Below are 11,821 nucleotides of genomic sequence, written 5' to 3'. Positions count from 1 at the left end.
TCGATTCTGCGCGTGCAGGTGATTCCTCGCTCATTTTTCAATCACCATGGCATGTCGGGTGATGAAACTTTTCGTCAGTCACGTCAGTCTGAATCATCCTCGTCCGGCGCCTCGTTCCATGGTCGACCGCAGCGTGCCGACTGTCCATCCAAGGACTCGGGGCGTGTGTATAGTTCGCGATAGTTCGAGCGCCAACGAGGCAGCTGAAAATATCTCAGCTCGTTCGCTTGCGTGCCTAGCAGTTGATCCTGATCCGGAAGGGGCCTTGATCAGCGAGACGCCTGACGCCTGATCGCACACGCCCGTTGCCTCTTGGATCACCAAACTGGCCTCTCTCGCCTCTCGCCTCTCGCTTCTTCAGCCTCGAATGTGTCTCGGGAAGGCCCACCCCAGCTGGTGGAGCAGAGAGTGGGAAATCGTCGAGCGTTTCGAATGTTTGGAGCGAAGTGGATCCGAGCTTGGTGGCTTTGTCAGTCAGTCACGACATCGACTCCGCCTGAGTCCCTTTCCCTCATCGCTTTTTGCTCTGGCGAACGAATCGCAGGCGACGATCCAAGGCGGAAGAAAGAAAAGCGAAAAAAAAAGGCAACGATCGTGTACATCGCCCCCCGGGAAAAAACATCGGTCGTCTAGATCCGCTGGACTTGCACTCCCTTTCCCGACTCCGCTTCTTCGCCAGCCCCCCGATCCCGGATATTCCTGACGCCCCTCATAGACCGCTTCCTACATACACTCCGGCCGCACTCCCTTCTCGGACCGCACTCTCTATGCCTGCAACGCCCGGCTGCATATAGCCTCGACTCGAGTGAAGCGACGTGGGAAGGGCCCCCCGTGGTGTGGCGCCTGTTCTCGCTATGAACTCCCCGGCCCTCGGCGACATGGGCGATGAGGCGATGACTTCCGCCATGTCGGACCAGCTGGAAGCGCACTCGCAACCCTCCAACCGCGACTCCATCGCTAGCTTTGCTAGCACCCCGTCTCGGTCTCTTAGCGCTAGCAAGAAAACTGTCACCCCGATACCCGCAAACCTCCTTCCCTCAGCACCCGCATCTCCACCTACGCCTGCGCCGAGCCCAACTCCCCACCAGCGACCTCCGAACTGGCACTCGGCCGACGAAGAGGAGAATACCTTCTTGTTGAATCTCCGAATACACTTCAGCACGCTCACCAACTCCCGGAAACAAAAGTTCCTGGAGGGCATCTTGGACGTTTGTGATAGCCAGCAACTCAGTTTCGTCTCAAGTTATGTTGGTCCGCGGTTGAGAAAAGACCCTTTCCAAGTCTTCCCAAATGAACTCTGTTTGAGGGTAAGGCGCCACCAAATGCCGACTAAGCGGAGGATGCATGCTAACCGGAACACTCGCTAGGTTCTCTCCTTCATCGACGACCCGAAGACGCTGGCCAGAGCATCACAAGTATCAAGGCGCTGGCGCGAACTCCTCAACGACGATATCACCTGGAAAAATCTCTGCGAGAAACATGCATACTCTGTGCGTCGGTTCCCGGAGGACGACTGCATCGACCAGACCACCACTTGCTCTATGGATTCAACCCCATGCTCACAAACTGTGAACAATCTTCAAACGCACCTAGCAGCCTCTGCCGATAGGTCGATCACGAGCGCCCCCGAACTACCCCGCACTCTTTCTGGCGAGTGGCTTCCACCGTCCAGTTTTTCATCGAGGAGACGCCGAACTCGTCCAGTCTCTTATCGATCTCAGTTCAAACAAAAATACATGGTTGAATCGGCTTGGAATAAAGGCGGCCAGTGCGCCCAGCGCCATATCACTCCTGACCAGGGGGTGGTCACCAGCCTGCACCTGACCTCGAAATATATTGTGGTGGCTCTCGACAACGCCAAAATCCACGTGTATGACACCAACGGTGACAACGCAAAGACGCTACAAGGGCACGTGATGGGGGTTTGGGCCATGGTTCCGTGGGACGACATTTTGGTTAGCGGAGGCTGCGATCGGGAAGTACGAGTATGGAACATGGCAACTGGGTAAGTGAAAGATTGAGGTCAATCTTATCAGGTCTAGGACTGACTCTGTCAAGGGCGGGTATTCATTTACTTCGTGGGCACACATCGACCGTTCGATGCCTGAAAATGTCTGACCGCAATACCGCCATTTCAGGATCAAGGGATACCACCCTCCGTATATGGGATCTTGCGACGGGGACTTGTCGCAACGTCTTGGTCGGGCACCAGGCGAGTGTTCGGTGTCTTGCAATTCATGGTGACTTGGTGGTCTCGGGTAGTTACGACACGACTGCTCGGATATGGAGTATCTCCCAAGGCCGCTGTTTGCGGACGCTCTCGGGCCACTTCAGTCAGATTTACGCGATCGCCTTTGACGGACGACGCATCGCAACTGGTAGCTTGGATACCAGTGTGAGAATCTGGGACCCACATTCTGGGCAGTGTCATGCTATCCTGCAAGGCCATACTTCTTTGGTTGGGCAACTGCAGATGTCCGGAGACACTCTAGTGACAGGTGGCTCCGATGGTTCTGTTCGTGTCTGGTCATTGACAAAGATGGCCCCTATTCATCGACTGGCTGCCCACGACAACAGTGTCACCAGTTTGCAGTTTGATAACACTCGGATCGTCAGCGGTGGTAGCGATGGTCGCGTGAAGGTTTGGAACTTACAGACCGGTCAGCTCTTGCGGGAGCTCTCCACCCCAGCCGAGGCTGTCTGGCGAGTCGCCTTCGAAGAAGAAAAGGCCGTTATCATGGCCAGTCGATCTGGTCGGACGGTCATGGAGGTATGTCATGAGGATGCCGTTATTTGGTATCTTTTCCTGTCGCTAATTTCCACCCAGGTTTGGTCATTTGCCCCACCGCCCGAGGACGACGAAGACACAGTTGCCATCGAGAGTGCCTCTAGCACACCGGGTATTGGTTCTACTGCCGATGACAGTGACCTAGTAGTAACCCCTCGGCGTCGAACGCTCTTCTCCGATCCACCGCCTACGATTTCCTCGGTCAGCGACGCCGACCAACCCATGCCCGATGCGCTCGCCTGATCCCTTTCATGAATCATTTGTTTCACATCTAGCTTGCTATCTAACGACTCCCTATATCCCCTTGATTGTTCCCCTTCAGCGTTGACGCTTTGACTTGGCCTCCAGCATTCCCCGTTTTGTCCAAGTTCTCTGAATGAGCCGCTGGCATTGTGCGTTTCCGTATCTCCATATTCGCCATGCTCTTTCTAGAGCACCAAGCGGTTGCATATTTGGCGTTGTCCACTTGGGCTGTTTTGTCATCTCTTGCCTTGCCTTTGAATCGAGCGATTCTGATCGCACTGGAGAAACTGTTAGTCATCTTTGTGGAGTTTGCGTTCCCGTTGCGAGATGTGTCCGGACTCATGTCGTGAGTCGTTTTGATATGTGCCAGTTTGGGACTGGATCGTTTTGGAATATTTTGTTGCGTCCAGACAATACCTTGGGAAGTTTTCTGCTCGTTCCTATTTTGGCCGATCTATACGCACCTATTTGAGCCGCACTGCATTCCCAGCCTGTCAACTCGAGGACAGATGCCCGGTTCCTGTGGTCCCGGCCACTCTTTCATCCAATCAATACATGCGTGGCCCTCATTGAACTCCTCGTCGGGTATAGCCCGAGTTTAGTCACTATTTGGTCTATGATCGACCACAAGCCTTGTAGCCTTGCCTTCTCGTCTAGCTTCTGTCTCATCCGATCTAGTACTCTAGTACCTCAATATGGAGGCGGCATCGATGATATTTCATGTGAAATCAAGATCCATAACCAGCTAAAGGGACGCATGTACGACAATCGGACCATTCCCCATTCGAACCCCCGGCCTCCTTCCACGGTTCCAACCTTGGAAGGTTCTCCGGCCCAAAAGCGCGGCTGACTAAGCCGCCCTGAGATCCATGGATGGATACGAGGTCCGCGCTTTCCAAGACTTGGGCAAGGTCGCCGGTCGTGTTTCACACCTCTGTTGGTTTCAGACCGAAGGATTCTTCTATCCCTCGATTCTCTCCCCTAGGGCTGGCAGGCAAGCGCATCTTCTACGATGCGCATGCGCTCCGCTCGGATCAGATCCCCGAGTCGACTTGCGTACATCTTCGAAGATAAGCGCCGCACTCTGTGGAACCCCCAGGGGCGCCTAATGCGGAGCCACCCCTTTTGCCTGTTTCTGTGAGCCCACTGCTTCTAGATCCCCGCTGGAGGCTGGACCGGGGGGGTGAACAATGGTCTATGGGGGTAAGCCAAGCACCGGATGTCACCTGTGTCGCAAGCGAAAGATTAAGGTATGCGAAACCCAGCTCAACCCCGCCTGCGATTTGTCAGGATTGTTACCCCCTTTCTGCCAATACTGTGTCAATTTATCAGGCGCTAAATCCTTCCCTGTTCAAGTGTGATGAAGCGCGCCCTGGGTGTCGCAACTGCGCTGTCTATGGTCGACCCTGCCCTGGGTACCGGCCTAATGCCGTCTTCCGCCATGAGACCAGTAAGGTCCAGTGGCAAGCAAAGAGGGATGTCAGCACATCCAGCGCCGTCAGCAGGCAGACTCTCACGCCACCGGCCGACTCGTCTGATGTCGTGGAGATCCAGCGCGTCAGCCCTGCCAGGAGTTCTCCGCTGACGCTGCATGCCCTCGCCGATGCGACGTGGGAGCAGCGCGCCTTGTGCTATTTTTTCGACCAGTACACCATCAATGGTCAAAATGAGGATGGCATGGGTCATTTAGAGTACCTCCCTTCCCTGTATGTGGAGAACGACGGCGCTGGCGAGGCGTTATCGCCAAGCTCGTGTCTACGATGGGCAGTAGACGCTACCGCACTCATCACTCTCGCCAATGCTTCACATGCCCCACCTCTGATGATCAAGGCTCGTCAGGGTTACGGTAAAGCGCTGCGTATCCTTCGTGAGGTGCTGGCATCGCCCACCGAGGCAGTCAAGGATGAAACCTTTGCCTCGGTGATTCTTCTCTCCCTGTTCGAAGATATCTCCGGCGAAAGAAAAGGATTGTATAGCTCCCATACCGCTGGGTTTGAATTCTTGATGAGGTCACGAGGTGTCCGTCAATTGGCTCACCAGCGGGGCCGAGAGATGTTCGGCTTTGCCTTTACACACACGGTTGGTCTCTCTGCCTTGTCCCTACGTCCCCTGAACACGGATACTGACGATGCCATAGTATGTGGAGATTCTTGCCTTGGGAGATAAGCCTCGATGTGATCTCGACTGGGTATTGGCTGTGCTGAGAAACAATGACCCGGTCGAGCGGCTCATGCTCGCCGCCTGCAAACTCAGCCAGCTATTCGTGACCATGCAATCCGCGTCCACTTCGCCCGACCAAGCAACGGTCAAATCCTGGATCGCCGCTGGCCAGCAGTGTGATTTTGAGCTTTCCCAGTGGACACTGCACCTTCCGGACCGTTGGCTACCGCTAGTTGTCTACTCATCGCACGGCGAGCAGCTTATCACCTACAATCGTATTTCCAACGCTGTGATATGGAACTACTACCGTGCGGTGCGCGTCATGGTACAGCAGCTCCTGCTCAATCTGAACCGAACCCTCAATGTTATTATCCAAAAGAATAAGAAGTTCGGGGAACCGCCTGTGACCAAGTCTACCCTCGACGAGAGTGGCCTGCGGGCGATCATCCAAGAAATGACGGCGGACCTATGTCGAAGCATCCCTTTTGCGCTTTCCGATATTGATACCCTCGGCCGGTCAATGAGCTCGACCGAGTCTCAGCGCCCCATTCGCGCCGCGCAGGGCTATGGGCTTCTCTGGCCACTGTGGTACATTCTGACCTGCGGCATGCCCACGCCAGCACAGGTCAATCAGATCCGATCAGTGCTCTACCGCATCGGGACGACAATGGGTATCAATTTAGCTTTGGTCCTGGGGCGCGAAGCAGAACGCTTGCCTAATGACCCTAATTCCTATCGGGCTCCCACCATCGGGGGTCACGCAGACGATCAGACGTGAGATCTTGTTTAGCTACATAGCGTGGGTGCCAATGGAGGGGATTGCATTTTGGAGCGAAAGGGCCCAGCGTCGGAGGCATATAATGCATGGGGACGAGGCTTGAAGACCTGCTGTAAATAAACTGGTTTGTTTCTGTATCCAATTTTCCGATTTTCCGTCCTCTGGAGCTCGGACCCGCCGGATTGTATGACGTCACTACATCTGATCGATCCGAGTAACTAACTAGTTAACTAGTTATGCTTAACTGGAGCCAGGGAGTGAGGGCGAACCCCTGGATGGTCTCTTTCTGGATGAACGAGACCTTTGAAGAACCTACGTCCATCTGTCCTCCTGTAGGACACTCGGTACAGGACAAGCGCGGTGTGATGTAGATAAGAAGATGCACGAGTTGTGATCGTCGATCGTGGAGTTATGCCCCAGCGTGCCGGTCTAGCCGTTCGCGGCCCGTTCGACTGTGCTGTCCAGGATAAGCTGTGCATGCGACTGTGACGCCATTCCACCTCTCCTATTCCTTTTAATCCCCTGCTCTCCCCTCTATCTTTCTGTTGCCATTATCCACTTAAGACCATGGCACAGCCAGACCGGAAGCTTCCCTTTGGGAAGATCGAGCCCAACTCCGCCAAGTACTTCTACAGCTGCGCCCTGGGCGGTATCGTCGGTATGGCCCTTATCTCTCCCCTCTCGAACATCCCATCGGCATCCGCTAACTCGCTCTCTTTGTCTGTCTCCAGCTTGTGGTAAGCTCAAATTGCTCTTATATCGGTATCCCGCATGCAATTGACATCCCATCGATCGCAGGACCAACCCACACCGCGGTGACACCGCTGGATCTGGTCAAGTGCCGCCGACAGGTCGACCCAAAGATCTACACTTCCAACATTTCCGCATGGCGCTCGATCTTCGCCAAGGAAGGCCTGCGCGGCGTGGTTTTTGGCTGGTCGCCGACCTTCCTGGGCTACTCGTTCCAGGGCGCCGGCAAGTACGGCCTGTATGAGTACTTCAAGTACCTATACGGGGACCAGATGTTCCCCAACACCAACCGAACCCTTGTTTTCCTGGGTGCCAGTGCGTCCGCCGAGTTCTTCGCCGACATGGCGCTGTGCCCGATGGAGGCGATCAAGGTGCGCATGCAGACGACCCTGCCGCCTTATGCCAACAACCTGCGCGAGGGCTGGAGTCGCATTGTATCCAAGGAGGGCTTTGGCGGCCTCTACAAGGGCTTGTATCCGTTGTGGGCGCGCCAGATCCCCTACACCATGACCAAGTTTGCTACCTTTGAGGAAACGGTCAAGATGATCTACCAAACCATGGGCAAGCCCAAGGAGAGCTATAGCCAGTTGACCCAGACTGGAGTTAGTTTCCTGGGTGGGTATATTGCTGGTATCTTCTGCGCTGTGGTCAGCCATCCGGCCGATGTCATGGTGAGCAAGTTGAATGCCGATCGCAAGCGTAAGTGCCGTAGTCTGTCCCGGGTTTCCTTGATGAAATTGCAAGCTAAATGATTCTTTAACAGCTGGTGAAGGTGCCATGAAGGCTGTCTCAAGGATTTATGGCAATATCGGGTTCGCGGGCCTGTGGAACGGCCTGCCTGTTCGTATTGTGATGCTGGGAACCTTGACTGGCTTCCAGTGGTTGATGTGAGTTCCCTTAGATTGCTGTGGATTGTAGCTGGCACTGACCATTCATCTCAGTTATGACTCATTCAAGGTGTTCCTTGGACTCCCCACGACTGGTGGACACTAGATATGTAGAGATCGTTTATGTACATCGATTGGTAGTTAGATCTCTTGAATGGAATCATTTTCACCGCCTTGGATATCACGGCAGAAACAAATCGCGGCATTAGAGTTGTGAGACTCCTGCATCTCCTTGCACGCCAGATCCCGGGCTTGGATAGCTGTCAGCATCCCTTCATCCTCTTCAGTCTTTATATAATTACCTGCATTTCAGTTTCCGATACTCTTGTTCTCTTTTGACCAACCTCGAGCCTCTGCCTTTCTCTCCCTCTCTGCCCCCGAGCAGTCGCAACCGACTCGAGTCTCTCAGCTCACCGATTGAACCGTCCAATCCCAAAATAACGATATCGGAATCTAGTCCAGTTTTTCTCTTCTGTCCAAACGCTTCAAAAATCCAGTTGCTTCACAATGGACGCCCGCCCACCAACCTCCCTCCCCTCCGTCAACCCTCCTAGTGTGGAGATTGCCTACAAGCGCAAATGCATTGCGCTGAAGAGACGCCTCACTGAGGTGGAAACCGAGAACGACATTATGCGAACGCGCAACCGCCGCGGCTGGCAGTACATCCAGAAGATGCGCCTGGAGTCTTGTATGCTTCTCGAGCGCCTGGCCAAGGTTACCGGCATGGCCGAGGAAGCCCAGTCCGGCGCCGCCGACCCCGAATTGCGCGCCCGCGCAGCTGCAATGATGTCCAATTCTACTTCTCTCAATGGAGTCGGCGGTGCTGCAGCTGGCGCGGATCTCGAGGATGAGACCGAGGGTAGCTCGGATGAGCAGCCCCCGACTGTAAGTGGCATCCGCCCTCCTGTGACCTTGCCTTTGCAAGCATTGCTCCTTTATTTCCTTCGTTCATGCCGGTATACTCGATGCGAGTTTGAGCTCAAAACTAATTCGACTTGATATCGGCAGCCCGAAGAACGTCCCCTCCGAGTCAAGCGCTCCCGCAAATCAAACATGCCCCTCGATGGTGGCGCCGAAGACGACGTCCCAGCACAGGACACGGCGGCTGATGCCGCCGATGCCGCTGACGCCGATCGCGATGGTGCCGGTTCACTGCCCCGTCTCGCTCCCGCTCCTAGCCAACAGGATTTGACGTCTTCCTTCCGCGTCCAGACGGGCAGCAATGGCTCTGTCCACGAGGGCGACCACACTCCGGCCGCAGGTAGTGCGCATAGCAACGACCAACGCGACGCACAATCGGAGCAGGCACAGGCTGCCGAAGCTGATGCCGACTCGGGAACTACCCCGATGGATATGGATACCAAGGAGCCGAAGCAGGAGGCGTCATAAGACTGCTCCTCTTGTCCCTTTCGTCTGTTCCTTTTTTTTCCTGTCGAGTTTTCTGGGTTGATTTCCGGTTTTCTTTCTCCTGTGACTAACGAGGAATTTTTTTTTTTTTTTCGCTTTGATTCGGTTTTCGTCTGGGTCTTCATCTTATTACACAGCGCTGGATATGGATTTCTGCTTTGATTACAATTGATGACCTGCTTGCTCCCTTGACCTCTCCGGTCTGGTTTACCTTTTGCCATGATCGTCCATGAAGCCTTCTTGGTTTCATGCAAATCGTTCTGTCACCGGATATGATTTACATGGAGATCGCATCATCACGCCGACTACTTGAGGGCCAGTCCCTAAAATATTACGACTTTTGGGCATGAATGTTGTAATCCCCATGTTGGGAAGTCTCTGCAGCGGATGGAAGTCCAGATAGTCTTTTCTGCCCCATGTGCACTGGTAGATTGATGTATGGACAAGAATAATCTCTGTACATCGCACGTGTCGCCGGAACCCCATACTCCCCCACTGTCAAAAACCAGACCAACTCTGATTCCAGAAGAAAAGACCAATGGTCGAATAATGTATTGGTGAATGGTGGAGTCGCATCTTCGTCATATACATTGAAGACGGACTATGATTGTTTTTGGGATGAGAGGATTGGTACATGTCGATAAGAGCGATGCTGCCGGAAGTGGGACAGATATCCAATTCTGATGTGACGGTCGAGATTGAGGGATGAGATCAGCGCCCCTGGAGAGACCTGTCATCTCTTGGTTCTCGGGGTACTTCATTGGAGCATACTATACCCTGATGAGGTCTTCGCAAAGATCTTGTCTGGGCGGCTGCACCGTGTCACGTTGGCGGATTGTTCTGTTTAAAATTGTGCGTTGCGTCCTTTTATAAAGGTGTCTGTGGGTAAAGATCAAATGAATGATATCCCATTGTCATTGTTGAGAATTTAGGCGGTTCGCTTTCTGGTCGTCGGGAATGGCTTGCCGAATATATGAAACGTGATGGCTTAATCGACGCCGGCATAGAGGTCAACGACAATGTTGATGGCTGCAACGAGAATCTCTGCAGCGATGAGGACAATGACTGTGGAGATTTAGTAAAGAAACCCTTCCCGCATGTTCATTTCGCAACTTACCAATCCATTCTAGATACTCGTCGTGGCGGTGGGTCAATTGGTCTTTTAGCACGGCAAGAAGATCGGCTATGACGTCGAGTCGCTCGGTGAGCAGACTGACTCGCTGATCCATTTCCAAGTAACTCCGGACAGCCTGGTACACAGGCTCTAGCTGGGGTTCCGCCCAGAACAGTTCCGGACTATCCAGGACGGACCCTTGTAGATGGATGTTGATTCGCAGAATGAACAATTCTCCGATCTGCATGTTGATCTGGCGTCTGGTGAGGTTGACGCTACCCGTCTGCGCAATCTGAGCCGGCAGTGGGGCAGTGTCTGAAATGGTCTCGGATACCAAATCCTCAAAGAGAGAAGTCTTCACCGACTGAGCGAGAGCATGCGAGATCGCTAGCTTAATCATGTGGTTGCGCGGGTCGCGGAGCGAAATGAAATCGTTGTATATCCTTGCCTGGTACTCTCGCGCATAGTAGAAGTTGAAATTTTCGATCTGCGTGTCGTCCTGACTTAGAATTGAGGACGCGAATTTGGATATGTCTGACAAGAAGCGGGATTCTTGAGCGGGCGTCATTCCCCAAATGACGACGGTGCCATAGTCAAATAGAAAAACTTCTGGGGTATGGATAGTGGTGTCGATCTCAAAGACTTCATCGGACTGTTGGGTGGATATAGCATGTTCCGCGTTGACATCACCAGAATGACCGGCTTCATTGCGGAAGTCAATTAGATCTTCTCTGCGAACCTTCGTGTTGTCTTCCACCTCCACCACACTGTCCGAATACCTGCGCTCGCTGGTCCGCTGCTCATGATGTCCATTACCACTGGGCCCTGGGAAGATCCTCGCTCCTTTCTGTTTTTCTTCATACTGATAGTCAAACGAGGAGTAGACACATTCGTCGTAAAGCTTCGGGTTGGCTCCTCGAGTTTTCGACCGGGATTTGAGAAATTTGATCACGCCCTCAAGACGGTAGGAATTTGCTGTGCAGTATGCGGTGACTCGAGGAATACGGTCACGGTCGGCTTTGCCTAGACGAGCGGCATGGCTGCGTGCTGCCGGTTCTTTGATGCGAGTGATTTGCGAATAGACATCACGCGGAAAGTCACCATCAAAGCCTTCCTCCTCTTCTGCTGTCACTGGATCCGGCAGAAGCTTCAGCTTCTGCGCCTTTTTGGTGGTACGCTGCGGGCCAATCTTGGAGGCGGGAGGTGCTGTGTTCGACGGGGCGCTGAAAGGAGCACCATGGCTGTTGCGACGGCGGAGCTTGCTATTCAGAGCCGAGAGCATGGGCGGGCCCCCTGTTCGAGGATGGGCACCTTGGGCATTGGCATTATGTACAGGGGGAGAGCCAGTCTGCAATGGGCGAAAGGTGGGATCAGAGGCGGTGGTACCGCCGTAGGTACTGATTGTCGTCAGAGGGTTGAACGTCACCGACCGCGGCGGCCGATTCGTCCGCGGGGATGCCGGGGACTGCTGGTTGGGTAGCAGGGGGGAGTCTTCTGCAGCAGAAGCCATGGCGGGCGACAGGCGACAGGCGCCGATGGGAGAATTGGGGATTCTAGGAGCAAAATCGGCCGGAAGTGAAGGTCGAAGCTCTTCCAAGGTCGGAGCTTCGCACGTGCGTCTCCACCTTATTAAGCGCGATCGTCGCGGTTGCTTGCGGTTCTCTACATGTATACTGGGGATTCGGTACTTGGTA

General features: G+C 54.0%; 5 protein-coding genes across 5 annotated transcripts; 4 read left to right on the top strand and 1 right to left on the bottom strand.

Moving 5' to 3' along the window:
• Positions 1 to 854: 854 nt before the first annotated feature.
• Positions 855 to 3,031, top strand: N7459_008966 (F-box/WD repeat-containing protein; the record flags this gene model as incomplete). Its single annotated transcript, XM_056948134.1, has 4 exons — positions 855 to 1,307; positions 1,368 to 2,005; positions 2,059 to 2,770; positions 2,828 to 3,031. 4 exons carry the CDS (start codon positions 855 to 857, stop codon positions 3,029 to 3,031), a joined length of 2,007 nt encoding a protein of 668 aa, XP_056795359.1.
• A 1,190-nt stretch (positions 3,032 to 4,221) lies between these two features.
• Positions 4,222 to 5,969, top strand: N7459_008965 (putative C6 transcription factor; the record flags this gene model as incomplete). Its single annotated transcript, XM_056948133.1, has 3 exons — positions 4,222 to 4,281; positions 4,388 to 5,110; positions 5,169 to 5,969. The coding sequence occupies 3 exons, from the start codon at positions 4,222 to 4,224 to the stop codon at positions 5,967 to 5,969; spliced, it is 1,584 nt and encodes a 527-aa protein (XP_056795358.1).
• A 567-nt stretch (positions 5,970 to 6,536) lies between these two features.
• N7459_008964 (putative mitochondrial phosphate transporter Pic2) lies at positions 6,537 to 7,712 on the top strand (the record flags this gene model as incomplete). Its single annotated transcript, XM_056948132.1, has 4 exons — positions 6,537 to 6,627; positions 6,768 to 7,418; positions 7,483 to 7,606; positions 7,661 to 7,712. The coding sequence occupies 4 exons, from the start codon at positions 6,537 to 6,539 to the stop codon at positions 7,710 to 7,712; spliced, it is 918 nt and encodes a 305-aa protein (XP_056795357.1).
• Positions 7,713 to 8,113: 401 nt separating this feature from the next.
• Positions 8,114 to 8,995, top strand: N7459_008963 (uncharacterized protein; the record flags this gene model as incomplete). The annotated part of the gene is made up of 2 exons (XM_056948131.1): positions 8,114 to 8,491; positions 8,615 to 8,995. 2 exons carry the CDS (start codon positions 8,114 to 8,116, stop codon positions 8,993 to 8,995), a joined length of 759 nt encoding a protein of 252 aa, XP_056795356.1.
• A 1,006-nt stretch (positions 8,996 to 10,001) lies between these two features.
• N7459_008962 (YagE family protein) lies at positions 10,002 to 11,637 on the bottom strand (the record flags this gene model as incomplete). Its single annotated transcript, XM_056948130.1, has 2 exons — positions 10,002 to 10,078; positions 10,131 to 11,637. The coding sequence occupies 2 exons, from the start codon at positions 11,635 to 11,637 to the stop codon at positions 10,002 to 10,004; spliced, it is 1,584 nt and encodes a 527-aa protein (XP_056795355.1).
• Between the last annotated feature and the right edge of the window lie 184 nt (positions 11,638 to 11,821).

The sequence above is a fragment of the Penicillium hispanicum genome, assembly GCF_028827665.1.
Source record: "Penicillium hispanicum strain IBT 35686 chromosome Unknown utg000008l_segment0_segment0, whole genome shotgun sequence".
Taxonomy (NCBI): Eukaryota; Fungi; Ascomycota; class Eurotiomycetes; order Eurotiales; family Aspergillaceae; genus Penicillium; species Penicillium hispanicum.
The sequence above is the reverse complement of the archived record's forward strand: the minus strand, read 5'-3'. Positions and strand labels throughout refer to the sequence as shown.